The 25,787-nt window shown below is 38.3% G+C and overlaps 1 protein-coding gene across 1 annotated transcript in view; it reads right to left on the bottom strand.

The window, feature by feature from the left end:
- The window catches only part of IGSF10 (immunoglobulin superfamily member 10), a 66,069-nt gene that overhangs the window by 13,440 nt on the left and 26,842 nt on the right, over window positions 1–25,787 (bottom strand). The window contains exon 5 of the mRNA XM_034997142.1: window positions 10,731–11,121. Coding sequence (XP_034853033.1) covers window positions 10,731–11,121 — 391 coding nt within the window. The remainder of the gene's footprint in view (window positions 1–10,730; window positions 11,122–25,787) is intronic.

Genomic DNA, 25,787 nt, shown 5'->3' on the forward strand with positions numbered 1-25,787 from the left:
TGACAAACCCACAGCTAACATCCGCCTGGTGAAAAACTGAGAGCTTGGGGCGCCTGGGTGGCTCAGTCGGTTAAGCGACTGCCTTCGGCTCAGGTCATGATCCTGGAGTCCCGGGATCGAGTCCCGCATCGGGCTCCCTGCTCGGCAGGGAGTCTGCTTCTCCCTCTGACCCTCCCCCTCTCGTGCTCTCTGTCTCCCATTCTCTCTCTCAGATAAATAAATAAAACCTTAAAAAAAAAAAAAAAGATTAAAAAAAAAAAAACTGAGAGCTTTCCTCTAAGATCAGGAGCAAGACTAGGATGTCCACTCTCACCACTTTTATTCAACACAGTACTCTTCAGAAGTCCTACTTGCAGCAGTCCCACAAGAAAAAGAAATAAAAGGCATCCAGATTGATGTGGAAGAATGAAAACTGTCACTGTTTGCAGATGACATGACACTGTATGTAAGAAATCTTAAAAACTACACGAAAAAACTGTTAGAAATGACGAATTCAATAAAGTCACAGGATACAAAATAAACATACAGAAATCGGTTGCATTTCTATACACTAATAATGAACAGATGAAAGAGAACCTAAGAAAACAATTCCATTTACAATTTCATCAGAAATAATAAAATACCAAAGAGGTGAAAAATCTATACTCTGAGAACTATAAGACATTGACAAAAGAAACTGAAGGCAACATAAACAAATATAAAGATATTCCATGCTCATGGATTGGAAGAATTAATTAAAATGTCTGTACTAACCAAAGCAATCTACAGATTTAATATAATCCCTATCAAAATACCCACATTTTTCACAAAGCTGAAACATATATTACTATATTCATATGTTACCACAAAAATCCCAAATTGCCAGAGCAATCTTAAGATAAACAAAGCTGCAGGTATTACAATCCCAGATATCAAGATACACCACAAAGCCATAGTAATCAAAACAGAATGGTACTGGCACTAAAACAGACACATAGATCGATGGAACAGAATAGAGAGTTCAGAAATAAACCTATACTTACATAGTCAATTAATGTATAACAAAGGAGGCAGGAATATACAGTGGGGAAAAGACAGACTCTTCAATAAATGGTGCTGTCAAAACTGGACAGCTACATGCAAAAGAATGAAACTAGACCACTTTCTTACATAATACACAAAAATAAACTTGAAATGGATTAAAGACCTACATGTGAGACCTGAAACCATAAAAATCCTAGAAGAGAGCACAGGCAGTAATGTATCTGACATTGACCATAGAAACCCTTCTCTAGATATGTCTCCTTGTGTAAGGAAAACAAAAGCAAAAATAAACTATTGGGACTACACCAAAATAAAAAGCTTTTGCACAGTGAAGGAAATCATCAACAAAAAGACAACCTACTGAAAGAAGGCATTTGCAAATGATATATCCAATAACTAGTTAGTATCCAAACTATATAAAGGACTTCTACAACTCAACACCAAAAAACAAAAACCCCAAGCAATTTGATTTAAAAACGGGCATAGGACATGAATACATTTTTTTTTTCAAAAAAGACATACAGATGGCTAATAGACACATGAAAAGATGCTCAACATCACTTGTCATCAGGGAAATGCAAATCAAAACCACAATGAGAGATCATCTTACACTATCAGATGGCTAAAATAAAAAAGACAAGAAATAAGTGTTGGCAAGGGTATGGAGAAAAAGGAACCCTCATGCACTATTGGTGGGAATGTAAATTGGTGCAGCCACTGTGGAAAACAGTATGGAGGTTCCTCAAAAAATAAAAAAAATAGAATTACCAAATGGTCTAATAATTCCACTACTGGGTATTTACCCAAAGAATATAAAAATACTAATCTGAAAAGATAGATGCACCCCTATGTTTATTGCAACATTATTTACAATAGCCAAGATTTGGAAGTAACCTAAGTGTCTATCAATAGAGGAATGGATAAGGAAGATGTGGTATGTATATATATTGGAATATTAGCAAAAAAAAAAAAGAAAGAAAGAAAAAAAGAAAGGATGAGATTGTGTCATTTGTGACAACAGGGATGGACTCCAAACCCTTGAGTATGTACTCCAGTGTGACAGGTAGGGCTACCTACAGCTGGCTCAGCATTCTTTGGTAAATTTTAAAATCTAAACCTATGCAGAAAAGGTAGCTGGCAAGCCTGAAAATCCTTGAGTACGCATAAGAAGCTCTTCTTAATCACCCACTTACCAACCAGCTACGACCCTTAACCTACTCATCAGTACCCTGTGTTCAGACCCTACCAAAGCAAAGAACATGGCAGACTTCTGGCTTAATTAAACCTCATCACAGAATTATACTCACATCTTGGTATGCTTACTATTGCTAGCACCTGGACCAGAGTTAGCAGGCCCTGGACATCATGTATTTTACTTCAGATGCAGATCTTATCATGTTACTTTCATTCTCTCTGTCACACAGACATGCTTTCCATTTCTCAACCTGCCATGCCTTATTAGGCTCTAGAATATGCTGTTCCTTCTACTTCCCATCATTCGCCATCTGGCACGCCCTCTTCCATCAATATCTAACTATTTACATCCTTCAGGACCCAGTCACAACACCACTTCTGGGTGGGCTTTCTGCTTTATGTTCTCCTAACCTTTCACTCCTCCCATCCTACTCCTCATCCATCCACTGTTAGAATGACTAGTTATCTGCCTTCCCACAAGACTATAACATCCATACTTATTTATCTGTATGTCCCTGGCCTCAGCCAATGGATGCCCGGGAAAGATTGGCGGGAGGGATGAAGGTGGGCAAGCAGGCCTAATTCTAAGGTCATATATCTGCCACTTCTTAACTTGTAACTTGAGATGGGTCTTAAAATTGAAGGTGTTTTACAGTAGCACCTGACCAGCTGTCAGTCTTGAAACGGCTTCCACTATTGCACACGAACACTATCTTAGCTATTTACATTGTTTTCTCTTTAACTGAGTTACATGCACTGTCGGTACCATATATTAAGTTTGCCACTTAAAATATTTATATTAAGGGGTGCCTGGGTGGCTCAGTCGGTTAGGTATCTGACTCTTGGTTTCAGCTCAAGTCCTGATCTCAGGGTCATGAGATCAAGCCTTGCTTCGGGCTCTGTGCTCAGCACAGAGTCAGCTTGAGATTCTCTCCCTCTGCCCCTCCCCCTGCTCTCTCTCTCTCTCTAAAATAAAATCTTAAAAAAAAAAAAGTTTGCTTTAAGATTACACTATGCTTTGGCACTAAAACAAGAAATTATTAGGTAGGTAAAAAAGGCCTGGAAACAGAAGTTAGACATAAATTTAATATTAGTAAAATAAATGTTTATCAAAGAAATAGCCACAAATCATTTTATTTATTTTTAATTTTATTTTATGTTAGTCACCATACATTACATCATTAGTTTTTGATGTAGTGTTCCATGATTCATTGTTTATGTATAACACCTAGTGCTCCATTCAATACGTGCCCTCCTTAATACCCATCACCAGACTAACCCATCCCTCACCCCCCTCCCCTCTAGAACCCTCAGCTTGTTTCTCAGAGTCCATAGTCTCTCATGGTTCGTCTCCCCTCCAATTTCTCCCCCTTCATTTTTCCCTTCCTACTATCTTTTTTTTTTTAAGGGACTTCATCAAGATAAAAAGCTTTTGTACAGCAAAGGAAACAGTCAACAAAACCAAAAGACAACCGACAGAATGGGAGAAGATATTTGCAAATGACATATCAGATAAAGGGCTAGTATCCAAAATCTGTGAAGAACTTATCAGATTCAACACCCAACAAACAACTAATCCAATCAAGAAATGGGCAGAAGACATGAACAGACATTTTCCCAAAGACATCCAAATGGCCAACAGACACATGAAAAAGTGCTCAATATCGCTCAGCATCAGGGAAATCCAAATCAAAACCTCAATGAGATACCACTTCACACCAGTCAGAATGGCTAAAATTAACAAGTCAGGAAATGACAGATGTTGGTGAGGATACGGAGAAAGGGGAACCCTCCTACACTGTTGGTGGGAATGCAGTCTGGTGCAGCCACTCTGGAAAACAGTATGGAGGTTACTCAAAAAGTTGAAAATAGAGCTACAAATCCTTATTTTATAGAGAAACAAGACAATGAGCTTTGTGGAACCTAAGCAGGGACGATACCCACATATAGATAAAGCTGTGTTACACTGGACTACTGAAATATGTGCAAAAGGATTGCCTAGCCCGTGCCAGGTGAAGCAACTGCAGACATGAGGAACTGTCACTCTCTTGGAATGGGTGAAAAAAATGTGTAAGCAGAAGTTGATGTGACTCATTCGTGAGTCTTACAGGATTATCATTAAGGCATCAGAGTCAAAAGGAGAACACATAATTATTTAGACAGGACTGAAAGATGTTAGCCCTAATGGGTTTTGCTAATTATATATGTGTGTATGTGTGTGTGTGTGTGTGTAATATATACATACACAATTTGGGGACATATTAAGATCATAGGTGGGTGGTGGACTCATTTGTATTCACCATCAAAATGGTTAATTAATCAAAGCTTAGTTTAACAAAAATTGAGTACCTACTATGTTCTAGGCACATTCTAGGAGCTAGATATAAATAAATCAGACATAGGATAAAAAAGGTAAAAGACATTTAATACTAATAAATACAATAAAATGTTTTCCATTTTTGAATGGAATTGTGGGTAACCTGAAAGTGGTGAAATGATGATAGGTGGCCCTTGAATAACTCAGGTTTGAACTGTGTGGGTCCACTTATATGTGAATTTCTTCAATAAATATACTGGAAATTTTTTTTTGGAGATTTGTGACAATTTGAAAAACATCGCAGACAAACCACATAGCCTAGAAACATTGAAAAAGTTAAAAAAAAAAAGTATGTCACAAATGCATAAAATATGCACAAATCCATTATAAAAAGTTAAAATTTATCAGAACTTATACACACACTTAAAGATGATATGTTGAGAAAAATGTAAGCAAAGGTACAATATTAAATCATAACTGCCTAAAATTAACTGTAGTACATGCTGTACTACCATAATAATTTTGTAGCCACCTCCTATTGCTATTGAGGTGAGCTCAAGTGTTGTATCTATTTAAAAATGCTGTATGACACTAATCATCTACGTGTAATTTATCTCTCCAGTAAATTGTGTACTGCAGTAAAAAGTGATCTCTCATGGTTCTCATGTAGTTTTCATCATGTTTAGTGCAGTATCACAAACCTTGAATAATACCATGGACCCATACAAAGTGCCACTAGTGATGCTGGAAATGCTCCCAAGAAGCAAAGTTACGACATTACAAGAAAATGTTAATATGAAGTTTGCAGCTGCAGTTACCTGCCACTTTAACATAAATGAATCCAGTGTAAGGAAAGAAAAGGAAATTCCTTGTAAGAAATTTCTTTGTAAGAAAAGAAAAGGAAATTCCTGAAGCTGTCACAGCAGCTACACCAGCAGGTGTGAAAACCTTGCACTTTTTGCAAAATACCTTTTTATCTTATGTTGAAAAATACAGGATTGCTATAAGAAAGGCGTATCTGTAGACTCTAATATGATTCGAGAAAAAAGCAAAGTCATTATATGAAACTTAGAGCAAAAGAAAGGAGAAGGATCTAAACCCGGAGAATTTAATGCCAGCAAAGGATGGTTTGATAATTTTAGAAAGAGATTTAGCTTAAAATATATCAAGATAACAAGAGAAGCAGGTTTCACCATTCAAGAGGGAGTAGATGAGTTTCCAGACACCATCACAAAAATCATTAAGGAGAAAGGATATCTGCCTGAACAGGTTTTTAATGTAGACGAAAGTGTCCTATTCTGTGGGGGGTGGGAAGGCTACGAAGGACATTTATTAGTAAGGAAGAGAAGGAAGCACCTGGATTTAAGGCAGGAAGGGATAGGCTAACTTCACTGTTGTATGCAAATGCATTTGGGGTTCATGATTAGGACTTCCCTTATTTATAAAGCTGCTAACCCCAGAGCCTTGAAGGGAAATGATAAAACACCAGTTGCCAGTCTTTTGGTTGTACAGCAAAAAGGCCTGGATGATGAGAATACTTTTTCCAAACTGGTTCCATTGATTCTTTGTTCCTGAAGTCAGGAAGTACCTTGCCAGCAAGGGACTGCTTTGTAAAGTTCTTTTAATGTTGGGTAATGCCCCTCGCCACCTAGAACCCTATGAGTTCAACACCAAAAGCATCAAAGTGGCTTACTTGTCCCCACAACACATTTCTAGTTCATCTTCTAATTCAGGGGGTCCTAAGGGGATCATTAGGCTCATTAATCACAATATTCTGTGGAAGAGAACCCCTGATAGAACATCATGAATATCTATAAGGATTACACCATTGAAAATGCCATTGCGGTTATAGGAAAAGCCATGGAAGCCATCAAGTCTGAAATGGTAAATTCCTGCTGGAGAAAACCAAGTCCAGATGGTGTGTGGGACTTCAAAAGATTTACCCCAGAGCCAATCAAGGAAATCATGAAAGACTGGATATGGCAAAAAAAAAGGGGGGGGGGATGAGGGAGCAGGTCAGGGAAGTGGTGGTGAAGGGCTTCAAGATATGGATCTTGGAGAAATTCAAGAGCTAATAGATACCACACCAGAGAGATTAACAGAAGATGACTTGATAGAGATTAATGCTTCCAAACTGGTGCCTAATGATGAAGAAGACACAGAGAAAGCAGCGCCAGAAAACAAACTGACCTTAGACAGTCTGGCAGAAGGGTTCCTATTATTCAAAGACTGCCTTTGACTTGCTTTAGGACATGGACCCTTCTGTGCTTTGGGCACCAAAACTAAAGCAAATGGAAGAATGACCGGTGCTGTATAGAAACATTTTTAGAAAAGTAACAGAGCAAAAAGTCCGACAGAAATGACAAGGTATTACTGTAAAGTTACAGCAAGTGTACATGCCTCTCCTGCCTCCCTTTCCGCCTCCTCCGCTTCTTTGATGCCAAGAACAGTGCCTCGTCTTCCTCCCTCACCCATCCAATGTGAAGGTGATGAGGGTGAAGACCTAATGATGATCCACTTCCTCATAATGAACAGTAAGTAATTTTCATGCTGTAGAGCTAATGAACTTACCTATGGTGCATGTGTTTGGTGAAAATCCAATAACTGTATAGTAAGAACTGTGTGAGATGCTTTGGTGTTATTGCTTCAGTTTTCGTTATGTCGAATATCAGGTGCAAGACTTGTATGGAAGTGGATAGCATTTCCTTACATAGGCATGCAGTGAGTGATATTTAATATAAAATTAATGTGTTAGTTTACTTACTGTCTCATAATTTTTCTTTCCAAGAATTACATTGACATACAATATGCCTCTCTCTTGTAATCAGAGAAACTGCATTATCAGCCTCTCAGCACAGGTAAGTGGTTTAAAAAAAGAAGAGTTTCCAGTATTGTATTATGAATAAGACTAACACTATATACCATAAAAATTTTATAATGATTCATTCCTTAGTGTATAGGCTAGGCTACCATAAAGCAATTATATTGTTGCTTCATTATCAAATGCATGTCGTTAAGCGTCTGCCTTCAGCTCAGGTCATGACCCCAGGGTCCTGGGATCGAGCCCCGCATCGGGCTCCCTGCTCGGCGGGAAGCCTGCTTCTCCCTCTCCCACTCCCCCTGCTTGTGTTCCCTCTCTCGCTGTGTCTCTCTGTCAAATAAATAAAATCTTTAAAAAAGGTGAATTTCTTTTTGACATTATCTTTTCATTTTTGATGTTTAGCATTAGTAATACATATAATATCTACAGTGTTTTATATCATATAAGACATTACTGATACAGGTACTGACATAATTTATCTTGTAAGCAGATGGTGTATATTTATAGTATTGATAAATACAGTACAGTGCTGTAAATGTATTTTTCTTATGATTTTCTCAGAAAGCTTTTCTCTAGCTTTATTATAAGAATACAGTATAAAATACATATAAAATATGAAATGTGAGTTAATTGGCCATTTTGTTATCAGTAAGGCTTTCAGTCAACAGTAGGCTATTGGTGGTTAAGTTTGGGGGGATTCAAAAGTTATACATAGATTTTCAACTGTGTTGGGGGTCAACATATTGTTCAGGGGTCAACTAGATTCAAATACAGATAAGGTGAGTGGAAGAGCACCAGGCTTCCCAAAAGGGAAGTGCTCCAGGCAGGAGGGCCACAGGGATGAGATAATAAAACAGTGAAGAGTGGGTCTGGGATGGCAGGGGGTGCTGAGGATTGGAAAGGAAGGAAACGAGGCTGAGGCTAGACTAGGAGCTGCTAGGCTAAGGAGCTCAGGCTTTGTTCAGTAGGCCAAGATCAGCCAATTATTTTATGTAAAGGGCCAGATAGTAAAGATTTTAGGTTTGTGGACTATGGGTCTCTGACAGAGCAATTGGACAACAAAGCAGCCACAGACCTAGGCATGACCGTATTCCAATAAAACTCTATTTACAAAAGCCTTGTAGAGGGCTGTAATTGGCCCGTGGGCTATAATTTGCCAATTCTTTTGGCATCTGTGAAGCTACATTCAGGTGTGGTCACCTCGTACGTAGTTCAGTCTGTCATTCCTCAGACACAAACCTTCTTGAACACTTCATCCTTGAGCTCTTGTTTCTCCCCACTCCAGTCCCTCCTGTCCACTGCTCATAAATTGACCAGCCTCCCAAAGCATCTCTGTGTTCAAAGCTTTCACTGTAAAATCTCTTTTGTCTGTAGGAAAAAGTACAATCATGATAGCCTGGCATTCAGTGCTCCCTATGGTGGATTTCAAAACACCCTGCCAGTCTATATTGAGCCTATGCCAGAAAATTGGGCTACTCATTACCCTCTTCATGTAGCTTGTTCTGTCTTCATGTACAAAGCAGTTTCTCCACCCCAAATACATTTTAGAGAGGATTCAACTTTTGACTTTCTGCTTTTCTACTTTCTAGCTGTGTGACCTGGGTGGGTGGCCATGAAAATAATAATGCTTCACGTTTATTGAGTGCTTGCTTTATGCCATACATTGTGCTAAGTACTTTGTATGTATTAATTATTCTTCCCAATTATCATCAACTATATTCTAAATGACTAGCCCAAGACACCCAAATTTCCTAAGCCTCAGTTTCTTCATTTGTAAATGGAGGATTATTGTGAGGATTAAATAGAAAGCATCTAGAACAATGTCAACCACAAACTCAGTACACGTTAACTCCCTGCTAGCTCTTGTATTCTTTCTTTTCCCTTTGATGTATCTTTTATGGCCCAGTCCAATTTTCCTCCTTTTTAATCAAGGCAGAAGTAAATTTTTACTGACTCTGAGCTTTTATGGAACTAAATCTTCAATATAAGTATTTTGATGTTGTTCATTTTAAGCCTTATTGTCTTTTTATGTGTTTAGCATATTTGCCTAAAATATTTGCTCTTTGAGAGCTAAGGTGGTATCTATTGCCCTAAAGTAATTCTCAATGTTCAGTTAATGTTTTCTGATTTGCTTTTTAACTAAATAACTGACAACACACATACACACGCACATATATAAGATATATATATATATAAATATGATGGCAGCAACTTCAGACCTTTTCCACTTTTCCCAAGCTTCTGGCCTTGACCCCATCCTAGGATCCTCCTCAGTCACCTCTCTTGCACCTTCACAGGGGAGGAAAAGCCATCAGATAATAGCTTCCTTTGTCTTTTCTACCAGACCCAGGAGTTCTCTTTTCTCCTTCTCCTAAGGAAAATCCTTCCACCTAGTCTGGATCTCTTGCCCTCCAGTCTTCTCATGGGACTTGTTCAATGGATGACCTGCCCCTTCTGAAGTGTTGTCACCTTCTCCCTCTTAATCTCTTCTCACCTTGAACATGCTCAAGTCTCTCTCATGCTTGAAGAATCCTGTGTGATTACACATTTCCATCTGGCTGCATCCTCCTTCATTCCCTCACCTCAAGCCAAACCTCTCCAAAAAAGTAGACTGCTCCCTGCCTTCCACCTATCTCTCTCCACACAGCAATCTATCCCCCCGTCACTCTCTCCAAAGTAACCACCCACCCCTTTGATGCCAAAATCAGTAGGTTCCTTTCAGTCATTATCTTAAAGACTTAATTATTTAATCAGATTTCAACAGTTAATAGTGCATTTGGTTGTCCATTTCTGTCTCCCCTCCCCTGCAAGAATGTAAGCTCCGTTATGGAGCTATCTTATTCATTTTTAGATCCCTGTGTTGTGATCTCTTGTTCATAGTAGGTTTATAATAAGTACTTGTTGACTGAATAGATCTTGCCCTCTTCATGGCAAATTTTACTTTCCCCATCAAAGCACATTTCACACACTGATTATCTGTTTGCTTATCTGTAACCCACAGAGGATGGTTAGAGCAGAGACAGTGCTCTTGATAGTTCTATCACCAAGCACAGGATCTTGACTAGAACTCCAAAAAAATGTGTATTGACTGAATGACTGAAAGGAAGATAAGAAAAGGGAAGGGTTTTTATGGCGTGGTAAGTAAAGAAGAGTAACACACACAGACATTCCTTATTTCCTAATTTTGCCAGAACGTATGGATAGTTGACCTGAAACAATACACAAATAATTCATTAAAGAGAATTCATTACCACTAAGTTATTATTTAGTGTCCATTTTCTCTCCAGCTAAATTACCTTGGCCTCCCCACTTACTGGTAAAAACCTCCAGGCAGGTTTCCTCTAATTAGGACAAATAAATAAATAGCATATATACCTGGTTTTTCCTGTATCCAGTCAGACAACCATTTTAAATGGCAATCACAGGTCCATGGGTTCCCATGAAGATAAAGGCTTTCCAAATCAGGCATATTGGAAATCATCTCTTGAGGCAGGGAGCTCAGGAAGTTATCAGACAAGTATAGGTACTTAATGAAAGATGTTTTAAATATCTGGAGGTATTTCAAAGAGACAAATGTATCTGGATGAAGCTTAGTGAGCTGATTTCCTTCCAGGTGCACCAGTCGGAGAAAGGTGAGTCCATAAAAAACCTCTGGGTTTATAAACTCAATATTGTTGTGGTCCATATGTAACCGTGTCAAGCTCCTGAGGCCATAAAAAGTATCTTTCTGAAGTTTTCGGATTTTGTTATAGCTCATTTTTAAGACCTAAGAATAAAAAATAAAAAAACACAAAAAAAACCCATTTAGTTTGTCAAAGAAATTTTCACAAGAGGGAAAAGTGTATCAATAATAAAACATGTTGGAATTAATCCAGTGCAACATGTGTATCTTGCTTGAATCCTAATTCAAACAAATTAGTTGCAAATTAAATATGAGAATATCAGGGAAATTAGAATACTCATGATAATATTAGGGAATTATTGCTAAAATTTATATATTAATTTTTTGGGTTTTTTTTTAAAAAGATTCCTTAACTGAGACATATATGAAGTACCTGCAGATAAAACATTAAGATATCTTATTTCTTTCAAAACAATGCAATGAAGTAAAAAAAAGTACTGGGTAAAAATACAGGTGAAACAAGATCTGTTATGTCTTGGTAACTATTGAAACTGGATGATGACATTTTGGGATTTATTATACTATTCTTTTTACTTTCCCTAAGTTTTTAAAAGTTGTCTTGATATTTCAAGGAAATTTAAGATTTCTTAAACCTGAATTTTTCATAAGAAAGAAATATATTGAATTCATCTGTCACATTTGTAACAGTGTTATTGAGATATAATTCATAGGCCATAAAATTCACCTCTCTAAAGTATAAATTAAGTGGTTTTTAGTACATTAATAGTGGTGCAACCATCTCCACTAAATTTAGAAAGTTTTCATCACCCCAAAATCAAAACTGCCATCACCCCAAAATCAAAACTGCTGCCATTGGCAGTCATTCCCCACCTTCTGCCTAGCCCTAGAAAACCATTAATTTATTTTGTTTCTGTGGATTTACATATTCTGGAAATTTAATGTAAATGGAGTCATACAGTATGTAGCCTTCTGTGTCTTGCTTTTTTAAATTTGCCTAATCTTTTCAATACCCATTCCTGTTGTAGAATTAGCCCTTCATTCCTTTTTATTGCAGAACAATATTCCATGTGTACATATAACATATTTTGCTTATCTACTTATCAGTGGTGGACATTTGGGGTGTTTGCCACTTTTTCATTCTTATGAGGAATATGATTTTGATTGATTTCGCATTAAAATCAAAATAACTTTTGAATATTTCAATAGCATGTGGGTATTCTCCAGTTTCGTCTCCACTTATTAGTTCAACATACACCTTCTCCCAAAAAGAAGAGAGAAAAAAATGCTAGTAAAAACAATGATTTCTTTTTTTTTTTTTTTTTAAGATTTATTTATTTGGCAGAGAGAGAGAGAGCACAGGGAGAGGGAGAGGGAGAAGCAGGCTCCCCGCTGAGCAGGGAGCCTGACATGGGGCTCCATCCCAGGACCCTGGGATCAGGACCTGAGCCAAAGGCAGATGCTTAACTGACTGAGCCACCCAAGCACCCCACAATGATTTCTTTTCATTTTTTTTTCCTGATTTGGCCTAAGATATAACTTTTGTTCAAGAATGCTTTTCTGGAATGCCAAGTTCCCTAATAAGCAAAGAAAAACTGACAACATAGAAAAGCTTTGACCTAAATATTACCTGGCAGTACAATCTCAAACTCAGTGTTCTCAATATTTGTTGAAAATGCGGTGAAGAGAATAAATATGTGTGGGGATTTCATGAAGGGGTTGTATTTCATCTAATTCTCTGAAGACATATATTCCAAACAATCCCTGATTAAGCCAGACTAACAGAATCACATGCCCAGACTGAATCCTTTGCATTATACAAACCTGGTATGATGTCAAAATGCTCTATGAACACTGGCATTTTATCTTTTATAAAGATATTGCTGACTTATTATGCTGTATTTATTTTATGAGGAGCTTTGGAATAGAAATCAGAGGTGTCTTGGGGATCAAGATGGTAGAATAGGAAGATTCTGAGCTTACCTCTTTCCATGGACAAACCAGAACTACAACTATTTATAGAACAACTCTCTGAAAACAAATTGAAGACTTGCAGAAATGATTTTACACAATTAAGGATATAAAGGAAAAGCCATATCACAATGGGTAAGAGGGGCAAAAATGTGGTTTAGTTGGGATCCACAATCCCAGTGTGATGACCCATAAGGGGTATGGGGTTGTATCACAACCATAGAGGCCCTCCTCGAGGAACCAGGGGCTCAAGCCCCACATTAGATTGGACTCCCAAGCCCAGGGGTCCTGCATTGGGAAGACATAATGTCTGACTTTGAAAACCAGTGGGGCTTATGTCCGGGAAGGCATTAAGAAACTGAGACTGTGCTCTTAAAAAGTGTGCATGTAATCTCCTTTGTTCCAAGTCCCAGGGCAGAGGCAGCATTTTGACAACTGCCTGGGTTACACATAAAAGAGATTATTTTACAGCATGTGCCAGACGAGCAGGGACTTGCTGTAACATTCTTTGGGAACAGAATTGATGGTAGGCACCATTTCTTCTTACTCCCCTTATATCTCACTGGCCCAGTTCTGGTGGGAGCAATTTCTCCCCAAGTAACCCCCCATAGTGAGCCCCATACACTAGAGTGCCTGCCATAGTCACAACCCGACCTCACTGCTAGCCACATTGGAAGCCTGCCCCACCCATCAGTGCATACAAGCCACAACAGGAGGGTACGCACAGTCCGCCCAGGGGATACCCCTGGGGCACCTCAGTTGGATGAATCACAGGGGTTTGTGCTACTGGGCCCCACAGGACACCTACATAAAGCTACTCCTCCGAGACTGGGTAATATAACTGATCTACCTAACACACAGAAACAAAGACAAAATGAAGCTACAGAGGAATATGTTCCAAGTGAAATAATCTACCTGAAATATAATTCAGAATAATGACCATAAAGATGCTCACCAAACTCAGAAGACCAAATCAACACAATGAGAACCTCAACCATGAAATAGAAAATATAAAAAGGAACCAATCAGGGCTGAAGAATAACTGAAGTAAAAAATATACTAGAGGTAATTGAGAGATTAGATATAGAGGAATGAATCAATGATATGGAGGACAGTAGTGGAAATCACTCTATCAGAACAGCAAAAAGAAAAAAAAGAATTAAAGACTAAATATAGTTTAAGGGATCTCTGGGGCAACATCAGGCATACTAACATTTCCATTATAGGAGTCCCAGAAGGAGAGAGAGAGAAAAAGGCACAGAAAACCCATTTCAAGTAATAATGGCTAAAAACTCCCTAGCCTGTTGAATGAAACAGACATGCCCAGGAAGCACAGAGTCATAAAGAAGATGAACCCAAAGAGACCCAAACCAAGACATATTATAATCAAAGTATCAACAGTTAAAGAGAGAATCTTAAAAGCACCAAAAGAAAAACAACTAGATCTAAGGAAACCCCCATATTACTATCACAACTGGTTTTCAGCTCAAACTTTACAGGTGAAAAGAGAATGACAGGATATATTCAAAGTGCTGAAAGGAAAAAAAAAAAATCACAAGCAAGAATTCTCTACAAGATTATCACTCAGAATTGAAGAGAGAGAAGGAGTTTCCCAGACAAGTAAAAGCTTAAGGAATTAATCAACAACAAACCAGTCTTACAAGAAATGTTAAAGGACCTAATTTAAGTGGGAAAGAAAAGGCCATAACTAGAAAAAATAAAACTATAAAAGAAATGATGTCACTAATAAGAGTAAACATATAATAAAGGTAGTGGATTGACCCCCTACATATCTAGTATGAAGTTTAAAATACAAAAGTGGTAAAATCATCTAGACTTATAGTCAATGGATTCACAAAATAATAAGATACAAAATAGGACCTCAAAACATGAAACATTGGGGTGGTAAAAATAGAGTGCTTTTAGAACACCCCTGAACTTAAGTGATCTTCAACTTAAAATAGACTGCTACAGACATAGAATATTATGCTATATATGAACCTCATGGTAACCATAAATCAAATACCTATAATAGTTTCACAAAAAAATAAAAAGGACACAAACATAACACTAAGGAAAGTCACCAAATTACAACGGAAGAGATTAAGAAAAACAGAACTATAAAACAACAAAATGATAATAAGTACATGTCTATGAATAATTTTTTATTAAAGTCTAATATAGAATGTTATATTAGTTTCAGGTGTGTAACATTGATTCAACAATTTCATACATTACTCAATGCTGACCATGATGTGTAGTTAACCAGTGTTATTATATTATATACCATAATTTGCTATGCTGTAATTTAATCTCCAAGGCTTACTTATTTTATAAATGAAAGTTTGTACCCCTTAATCCTTTTTTATCTATTTCCCCATCTCCCTATACACATTCCCTCTGGCAACTACCAGTTCTCTGTATTTAAGAGTCTGTTTTTGTTTTTTTTCTTAATTCTGTTTTTTAGACTTTACATATAAGTGAAATCATACAGTATTCATCTTTTTTCTGATTTATTTCATTTAGTACAATGCCCTCTAAGTCCATCTGTGTTGTTGCAAATGGCAAGATCTCCTTCCTTTTTATGGCTGAACAATACTGCATTGTGTTTATATATACCACATCTTCATTTGTCAATAGACACCTGAGTTGCTTCCATATCTTGGCTACTTTAAATAATGCTGCAGTAAACATAAGGGTATGTGTATCTTTTTGAATTAGTGTTTTCATTTTCTTTGGGTAAATACCCAGTAGTGGGATTACTGGATTACATTTCTATTTTTTAATCTTTTGAGGAAACTCCATATTGTTTTCCACAATGCCTGCACCTATTTATAGATATTCTCACCAACAGTGCACAAGGATTCCCTTTTCTGCACATCCTTGCCAACAATTTTTATTGTCTTTTTAATTCTAGCCATTCTAACAGGTGTGAGGTGATAACTCATTGTGGTTTTAATTTGTATTTTCCTGATGATTGGTGATATTGAGCATGTTGTATGTATTTGCTGGCCATTTGTATGTCTTTTTTTAGAAAAAATGTCTATTCAAGTCCTCTGCTCTTTTTTTAATTGGATCTTTTTTTTTTTTTTTGGTGTTGAGTTGTATACGTGTATAATTGGAATATTAACCACTGATCAGATATATCATTTGCAAATATCTTCTCGCAGTAGGTAGACTGCCTTTTGTTTTGTTGATGACTTCCTTCACTGAGCAAAAGCTTTTTATTTTGGTGTAGTTCCAATAGCTTATTTTTGCTTTTGTTTTCCTTGCCCAAAGGAGATATATCTAGAAAAATGTTGCTATGGCTAATGTCAAAGAGATTACTGCCTATGTTTGTTTCTGGAGCTTATGGTTTCCTTTCTCACATTTAGGTCTTTAATCCGTTTTGAGTTTATTTTGTGTGAGGTGTGAGAAAATGATTCAGTTTTATTCTTTTGCATGTAGCTGTCCCATTTTGCCAGCACCATTTATTAAAGGGACTGTCTTTTCTCCATTATATATTGTCTCCTTTGTCATAGATTAATTGACCGTATAATTAAGGGTTTATTTCTGGGCTCTCTGTTCTGTTCTATGGATCTATGTGTCTGTTTTTGTGCCAGTACCATCCTGTTTTGATTACTACAGCTTTGTAGCATAGTTTAAAACTGGGAATTGTGATATCTCCAGTGCTGTTTTCAGGATTGCTTCTTTTACTATTTGAGGTCTTTTGTGGTTCCATACAAATTTTAAGATTATCTGTCCTAGTTCTGTGAAAAATGCTATTTTGATAGGGATTATACTGAATCTGGGATTATATTGAATCTGTAGATTGCTTTGGGTATTATGGACATTTTAATGATATCTTCTAATCCATAAGCATGGAGTAGCCTTCCATTTGTTTAAGTCGCCTTTAATTTCTTTCATCAGTGTTTTAGTTTTCAGAGTACAGATCTCTTACTTCCTTGGTTAAGTTTATTCCTAGGTATTTTATTCTTTCTAGTGCCACCCTAAATGGAATTTTTAAAATTTCTTTTTGCTACTTTGTTACTAGAGTATAGAAATGCAACAGATTTTTCTGTACATTAATTTTGTATCCTGCAACTTTACTGAATTCATCCATCATTTCCCAGGATCACAACCCGAGCCAAAGGCAGACACTTAACCAACTGAGCCACCCAGACGTCCCTCTTTATTATCAATCTGGATGCCTTTTCTTTGTCTGGCTATGCAGCTAGGACTTCCAAAGAGTACTGTGTTGAATAAAAGTGGTAAGAGTAGACATCCTTGTCTTAGTCCCGATCTTAGAGAAAAAACTTTCAGTTTTTAACAGTGGGTATGAGGTTAGCTGTGGGTTTTTCATACATTGTCTTTGCTCTGTTGATGTACATTCTCTCTAAACTCAATTTGTTGAGAAGTTATTAATGGATATTGTATTGTTTCAAATGCTCTTTTTGCATCTATTGAGATCATCACATGGTTTTTATTCTTTCTCTTGCTAATGTGATGTATCACACTGATTGATTTCTGAATATTGTATTACATTTTTGTCCCTGGAATAAATCCCAATTGGTCACAGTGAATGATTTTTTAAATGTATTAAAGTAAGTTTGCTAATATTTTAAGAATTTTTGCAGTGTTTTTGGTTTTGGCATCAGGGCTATTAATGCTCACCTTGTAGAATGTATTTGGAAGAATTTGGGAAGAATAGGTATTAACTCTTTAAATGTTTGGCGGAGAACGCACCTATGATGCCATCTTGTCCTACACTTCTATTTGTTGGGAATATTTTTATTACTGATTCAATTTAATTACCAGTAATTAATCTACTTCTTACTGATTGCTTTGAAAGATCTTCTAAGAATTTATCCAATTTGTTGGCATAATTTTTCATAATATTCTCTTATAATCCTTCGTATTTCTCTAGTGTTGGTTATTTCTTCTCCATTTGATTGAATCCTCTTTTTTGATAAGTCAAACAAGATTGATAAACCTTTGGCCCATCTTTTTACAGAACCAGCTCCTGGTTTCATTGATCTTTTCTATTTTTTTTAACCTCTATTATATTATGTCTGCTCTAATCTTGAGCAGTTCCTTTCTCTTGCCATATATATAAAAAAACTGATTTCTAGTTTCATACCAGTGTGGCCGGGAAAGATACTTGTATGATTTCACTTTTTTTTTTTTTTTAAGAGAGAGAGAGAGGGAGAGAACATGAGCAGGGCGAGGGGCAGAGGGCGAGGAAGAGAGAATCCTCAAATAGATTGCTCACTGAGCGTAGAGCCCAGTGCAGGGCTCAGTCCCAGGACCCTGAGATCACAACCTGAGCTGAAATCAAGAGTCAGATTGCTTAACCAACTGAGCCACCCAAGAACCCCTGATTTCACTCTTAAGACTTCTTTTGTGGTCTAATGTGATCTATTCTGGAGAATGTTCCATACGCACTTGAAAAGAACGTGTAGTCTACATTTTTTGAATAGAATGTTCTGTATATATTTTAGATCCAGCTGGTTTAATGTGTAATTCAAAGCCACAATATCCTTGTTAATTTTTTGTCTGGATGATCCATACATTGATATAAGTGGGATGTTAAGGTCCCCCACTATTATTGTATTACTGTCAATTTCTCCCTGTTAATAATTTTTTGTGTTTGGATGCTTCTATGTTGAGTACATAGATATTATAATTGTTATAATGATAAAGGGAACAATCCAACAAGTAGATATATGTAGTGTCCTTGTCTTTTGCTACATTGTTTTAAGGTCTATTTTGTCTGAAATAAATATTACCTCAGCTTTTTTTTTTTTTTAACTTTCATTTGCATGGTTTATGTTTTTCCAGCCCTTCACTTTTAGTCTGTATGTGTCTTTAGCTCTGAAGTGAATCTCTTATAGGCAACATAGAAATGGGTCCCCCCCCCCATTCAGTCACCCTGTTCTTTGATTGAAGCATTTAGTCCATTTATATTTAAGGTAATTACTGATAGATTTGTACTTATTACCATTTTGTTAATTGTTTTCTGGTTGTTTTTGTAGTTGCTTTCTGTTCCTTTCTTTTTCCCTTGTTCTCTTCCCATGTGGTTTGATGGTTTTAATGATATGCTTGGATTCCTTTCTTTTTCATTCTTAGAAGTCTCCTGAGGGAACACTGCCCCTCTAAGGCACATTCCTAGATGAATTCATCAATCTCCTTCACGCATACCTCAAGTGCTTTTCTAACTGTTGCTTCTGTGCTGGATTCTTGGGCCAGGTTATTTATTATGCTGGTTCTTTAAGGGCAAGGATTCAAATTCCTATCACCCTCCAGCTTTCCCAGACTTAAGTCCTACTGATTTTAAAAGCTCCTGAAGCCCTACTGGTTTTCAAAGCTAGATGTTATAGGGACTCATCTTTACATCCTCAGTGCCTGTGGTACATGGTATGGGGTTTGATCCTCACTTCTCTGTGCTTGTGGTATCCCTCCCATTTGTGGTAAGTCTTGCCAGGGGTTTGGTTCCCAAACACATCCCTACCCATCCCATCTTTTCTGATATGGCCTCCTCTCTATAATTAACTGTGGAAGGTCTGTTTTGGTAATCTTCAGGTTGTTTTCAGTTTAGTTACACAGACGTAGCTGTTATCTCGGTGGGTCCAAGTGATTGGGTCAGCTCAAGATTCTACTCCACATCTTCCCTTGAATAAAACTGTCAATAATTACTTAAAATGTAAATGGACCAAATGATCCAGTCAAAAGATGTAGTGTTACTGAAGGGATAGAAAAAAGATCCAAATGAGCCTACAAAAGACTCACTTCAGATCTAAATACAAATCTAAAGGTACACACAGACCAAAAATGAAGGAATAGAAAAAGTTTGTTGTTGTTGTTGTTGTTGTTTGCTGCAAATGGAAATGAAAAGAAAGCTGAGGCAGCTACACTTGTATCACACAGACAGACTTTAAAACACTAGGCTTCCAGGAAGTTGGCACAGTAGGAGAATCCTAAGCTTATCCCATCCCATGGATACACCTAAATAACACACACATTAGTAAATAACCCAGGAAAAAACTCAAAGACTAGTAGAACAGACTCTCCACAGCTGATCATGGAGAAAAAGCCACGCTGAAAATGGTAGGAAGGATGGAGATGTGGTCAGGAACCAAACTGACCTGCAAGACTGACCACAGGAGGAGAGACATTGCAAGCACACAGAAGGGAGAGGCACAGACCCCAGAGCAGGCACCGAGAACCCTCACTAGGAAGACAAATCCCCATAACATCTGACTTGAAAACCAGAGGGGTTAACACCAGGCACTCTAAAAATCAGTGGGCTCAGCTCAGCTCTAGGAGAACAAGAAGGTGATAAGAAACTGAGTCCCCACCTTAAAGAGACATCATAATAACCCTGCTGACTATAGCATAGTAGCAGCAGTTTGAAAAAACTCCTGGGGTATATGAAAAGGAGATTTACTTACTAATCTCAGAACCCATGCAGGAGGGACAGGGATCCTTAGGAGATTTCTTCAAGAACAAAAGAGCTGGTGGGCACCATTTCTCTACCTTGTCCCCAAGTCTGCATACACAGACACCTGTAGGAACCAGAACAAATACTCTCCACCTAGCTTTGCTAACAGCACACCCCACCTCCCCCAGTTCTCCTGTGGACCCATGACACCCAACCAGCCCTTGGCAGGAATTTTCTAAAGCAGCTCAGATCTCCTGCAAGCAGACATGTGCAAATCTTGCTAACACTCTGTGCTCCACCCCTTCAGCATTCTCATGCTGATCCATCTAACCTGCCCTCGGCAGGAGCCTATCCAAAGCTGTGCCACAAATGTGGCATTGTGTAAGCAGCCCTGAGAGTAGCCAGCTCTACTCCAAAATGTCTCTTGAACTGGGGAGAGGGGAAGATAAACATACTAGGTGGACTGCAGCCCCAATCCACCAATGAAAGCTTCCCAGGGGCAACACATAGAAAGCAACTGCAGATAGGTGTGACTGTAGGTCTGTAAACATCCAGTCTGATCCAACTCAAGCCCAAGGTAGCCCCAGACTGGCCCCTTAGTAACACAGAAAGCCATTGCAGATGACTGGACTGAAGACAAATGCAACTCAGACACAACAGTAGGGCACACACAACACATAGAGAAGATATGCCTGAAGTGCCAGGTTCTGGTGAAGAGAGGACATTGTACTACAGGGTACTATAGAACCTCTTCTTTATAAGGCCACTACTTTCAAGAGCAGGAGACATAGCTGACTTTAACACACAGAAACAGACACAGAGAATTAGATAACAATGAGGAGACAAAGTAATATGTGTCAAATGAAAGAACAGGACAAAATCATATCAAGAAAGCTAAACAAAACAAAGATGTCTAATATGCCTGATAGAGAATTTCAAGTAATGATCATAAAGATACTCACTAGACTTGAGCCAAGAGTGGAGGACCTCAGGGAGCCCTTAACAAAGAGATAGAAAACATAAAAAATAACCAATCAGAGATGAACAACTTATTAACTGAAATTAAAAATATACTAGAGGGAATAAGTAGTAGACTAGAGGAAGCAGAAGAATGGGTCAGAGAGCTGGAAGACAAAGTATTGGAAAACAAGTTGAAAAAGAAGAATGAATTATTAAAAAAATGAAAATGGGGGACTTGGGAAAAGATGGTGGAGGAGTAGAGGACCCTATTCCAACTGGTCCCCTGAATTGAGGTGGATATCCACCAGACCACTCTGAACACCCACAAAATCAACCTGAGATGTAAGAAGATATATCTGGATCTCTACAAACAGAATATTGCAGGCAGCTGGTTTCGAGGTATGAAGTGGGGAGCTGTGATTCCGCAGGCAGATAGCAGAAGATAAACAAAAGGGGGAGGGAGTCTTTGGGATCCTGCACTGTGGGTTCCCAAAAGCCTCCCATGCTGGGGACGGGGCACAGACTTGCAGACCGGTAGTGGTGGGGAAAGGACTTTAGGGCACCCCCCCCCCAGACTGAAACCTGGAGCAGCAGGGTCACACTTGAGAACTGTGGGTGGCTGGTGGTTTTAGAAGCACAAAGGGCCGAGATGTGCCCTGACCTGGAGGCGAGGACAGGGAATGAGGGGCGCACAGCCCAGGATGCTGCAGTTTTTGGTAGCATAGACAGAAACGGAGATAGTGTGGCCTGGAGAGCTCACTGAAGAACAGACTGTGCTCTCTCTGTTCTGTGGCAGAGGGTTGGAAACGGTGTCTTCTGCTCTGACTCTTGGAAGAGACATGGAAAGCCACCAGGGAAAGCAGCCAGAAAACAAAAGCACCCTGAAACTGGTTTTCACTGAGCCCATCCCCCCCCCCACAGGGGGAGGGCAATTCTGCCCAAAGTAACAGTGTGGCAGAAGACAGGCTGGGAGAACAAGAGACCCACAACCCTAAGGTCCCTACAAAACAGGTGCATCTTGCTTGGGTTGTGGTCAATAATTTGGACTCTGTTACATTCCCTCAACCACCCCTCAACAGAATGACTAGGAGGAGGAACCCCCAAAATAGGAAAGACTCAGAGACTGTGACTTCTGCCACAGATTTACAAATGGATACAGATATAACCAAGATTTCAGAAATGGACTTCAGGGTAAAAGTTATGAAGACAATAGCTAGAATGGAGAAATCGATTAATGGCAACATAGAGTCTCTAAGGGCAGAAATGAAAGCTGAACTGGCAGAACTTAAAAATGCTATCAGTGAGATCCAATCTAATCTAGATATTGTAACAGCTAGAGTAAGTGGGGCAGAAGAACGAATTAGTGATCTAGAAGACCAATTGATAGAAAAGAAGAAAAAGAGGCCAGGGAGAAACAACTCAAAATCCGTGAAAACAGAATCAGAGAAATAAGTGACTCCATGAAACGTTCCAATGTCAGAATTATTGGGATCCCTAAGGGGGTGGGGAGAGAGAGAGAGGACTAGAAGATATATTTGAGCAAATTATAGCTGAGAACCTCCCTAATCTGGGTAATGAAACAAACATTCATGTCCTAGAGGCAGAGAGGACCCCTCCCAAGATCAAGGAAAACAGACCAACGACCAGCATGTAATAGTAAACCCTGCAAATCTTAGAACCAAGGAAACCATCTTAAGGGCAGTTAGGGGGAAGAGATTCCCTATGTACAGAGGGGGAACATCAGAATAACATCAGACCTATCCACAGAGACTTGGCAAGCCTGAAAGGGCTGGCAGCACATATTCAGGGTACTAAATGAGAAGAACATGCAGCCAAGAATACTTTATCCGGCAAGGCTATCATTTAGAATGGATGGAGTGATGCAGAGCTTCCAAGACTGGAAGAAACTAAAAGAATATGTGACCACTAAGCTGGCCCTGCAAGAAATATTAAGGGGGGGGGGTTCTATAAAAGGAGAAAGACCCCACGAGTGATATAGAACAGAAATTTACAGAGACAATCTATAGAAACAAGGACTTCACAGGCAACATGATGAAATTCATATCTTTCAATAATCACTCTCAACATGAACAGCCTAAATGCTCCCATAAAATGGCACACAGTTGCAGATTGGATAAAAAACAGGACCCATCCATATGCTGTCTACAGGAGACTAATTTTGAACCTAAAGATACATCCAGACTGAAACTGAAGGGATGGAGATCCATCTTTCATGCCAATGGACCTCCAAAGAAAACTGAGGTAGCAATTCCTATATCAGACAAATTAGATTTTAAGCTAAAGACTATACTTAGAGACACAGAAGAACAGTATATCATTCTTAAAGGGTCTATCTAATAAGAAGATATAACAATTGTAAATACACCCCCAACATGGGAGCAGCCAACTACATAAACCAACTGTTAACCAAAATAAAGAGTCATATTGATAATAATACATTAATTGTAGGAGACCTCAATACTCCACTCTCAGCAATGGACAGATCATCTAAGCAGAATATCAACAAAGAAACAAGAACTTTGAATGACACACTGGACCAGATGGACCTCATAGATACATACAGAACATTCCACCCTAAAGCAAGAGAATACTCATTCTTCCCGAACGCACATGGAACTTTCTCCAGAATAGACCACATGCTGGGTCACAAATCAGGTCTCAACCGATACCAAAAGACTGAGATTATGCCCTGCATATTCTCAGACCATATGCTTTCAAGCTGGAACTCAATCACAAGAAAAAATTTGGAAGAAATTCAAACACTTGGAAGCTACATACCACTCTGCTCAAGAATGTTTGGGTCAACCAGGAAATCAAAGAACTTAAACAACTCATGGAAACCAATGAGAAAGAAAACACATCGGTCCAAACCCTATGGGATACTGCAAAGGCGGTCCTAAGGGGGAAATACATAGTCATCCAAGCCTCACTCAAAAAACTACAAAAATCCCGAATTCACCAACTAACTCTACACCTTAAAGTACTGGAGAAAAAAACAAAAAACAATGCCTAAGCCATGCATTAGAAGAGAAATAATTAGGATCAGAGATCAATGAATTAGAAACCAGAAACACAGTAGATCAGACCAATGAAACTAGAAGCTGGTTCTTTGAAAGAATAAGACCAATAAACCACTGGCCAGACTTATCCAAAAGAAAAGAGAAAGGACCCAAATTAATAAAATTATGAATGAAAGGGGAGAGATCACGACTAACACCAAGGAAATAGAAACAAGTATTGGAAATTATTATCAACAACTATATGCCAATAAATTAAGCAACCTGGAAGAAATGGATGCTTTCCTGGAAACCTATAAACTGTCAAGACTGAAACAGGAAGAAATTGACAACCTGAATAGGCCAATAACCAGTAACGAGATTGAAGCAGTGATCAAAAACCTCCCCAAAAAACAAGAGTCCAGGGCCTGATGGATTCCCTGGGGAAATCTACCAAAAATTCAAAGAAGAAATAATACCTATTCTACTGAAGCTGTTTCAAAACATAGAAACAGAAGGAAAGCTTCCAGACTCATTCTATGAGACCAGCCTTACCTTAATCCCCAAACCAGGCAAAGACCCCATCAAAAAGGAGGATTTCCCAGACCAATATCCCTGATGAATATGGATTCCAAAATTCTCAACAAAATCCTAGCTAATAGGATCCAACAATATATTAAAAGGATCATCCACCAGGACCAAGTGAGATTTATTCCTGGGATGCACGGGTGGTTCAACATTTGCAAATCAATCAATGTAATAGAACACATTAATAAGAGGAGAGAGAAGAACCATATGGTCCTCTCAATTGATGTAGAAAAAGCATTTGACAAAATACAGCATCCTTTCCTGATTAAAACTCTTCAGAGTATAGGGATAGAGGGAACATTCCTCAAGTTCATAAAATCCATCTATGAAAAACCCATAGCGAATATCATCCTTAATGGGAAAAAGATGAGAGCCTTTCCCTTAAGATCAGGAACACAACAAGGTTGCCCACTCTTGCCACTATTGTTCAACATAGTACTAGAAGTCCTAGCAACAGCAATCAGACAACAAAAAGAAATAAATGGTATTCAAATTGGCAAAGAAGAAGTCAATCTCTCTTCGCAGATGACATAATACTTTATGTGGAAAACCCAAAAGACTCCACCCCCAAATTACTAGAACTCATACAGCAATTCAGTAATGTGGCAGGATACAAAATCAATGCACAGAAGTCAGTTGCTTTCTTATATACTAACAATGCAACTGTAGAAAGAGAAATTAGAGAAACGATTCCATTTACAATAGCACCAAAAAAACCCATAAGATACCTCGGAATAAACCTAGCCAAAGATGTAAGGGATCTATACTCTAGGAACTACAGAACATTCATGAAAGAAACTGAAGAAGACACAAAAAGATGGAAAAGCATTCCATGT

Source organism: Mirounga leonina, unplaced genomic scaffold (genome assembly GCF_011800145.1).
Source record: "Mirounga leonina isolate KUSES-001 unplaced genomic scaffold, KU_Mleo_1.0 Mir_115, whole genome shotgun sequence".
NCBI lineage: Eukaryota > Metazoa > Chordata > Mammalia > Carnivora > Phocidae > Mirounga > Mirounga leonina.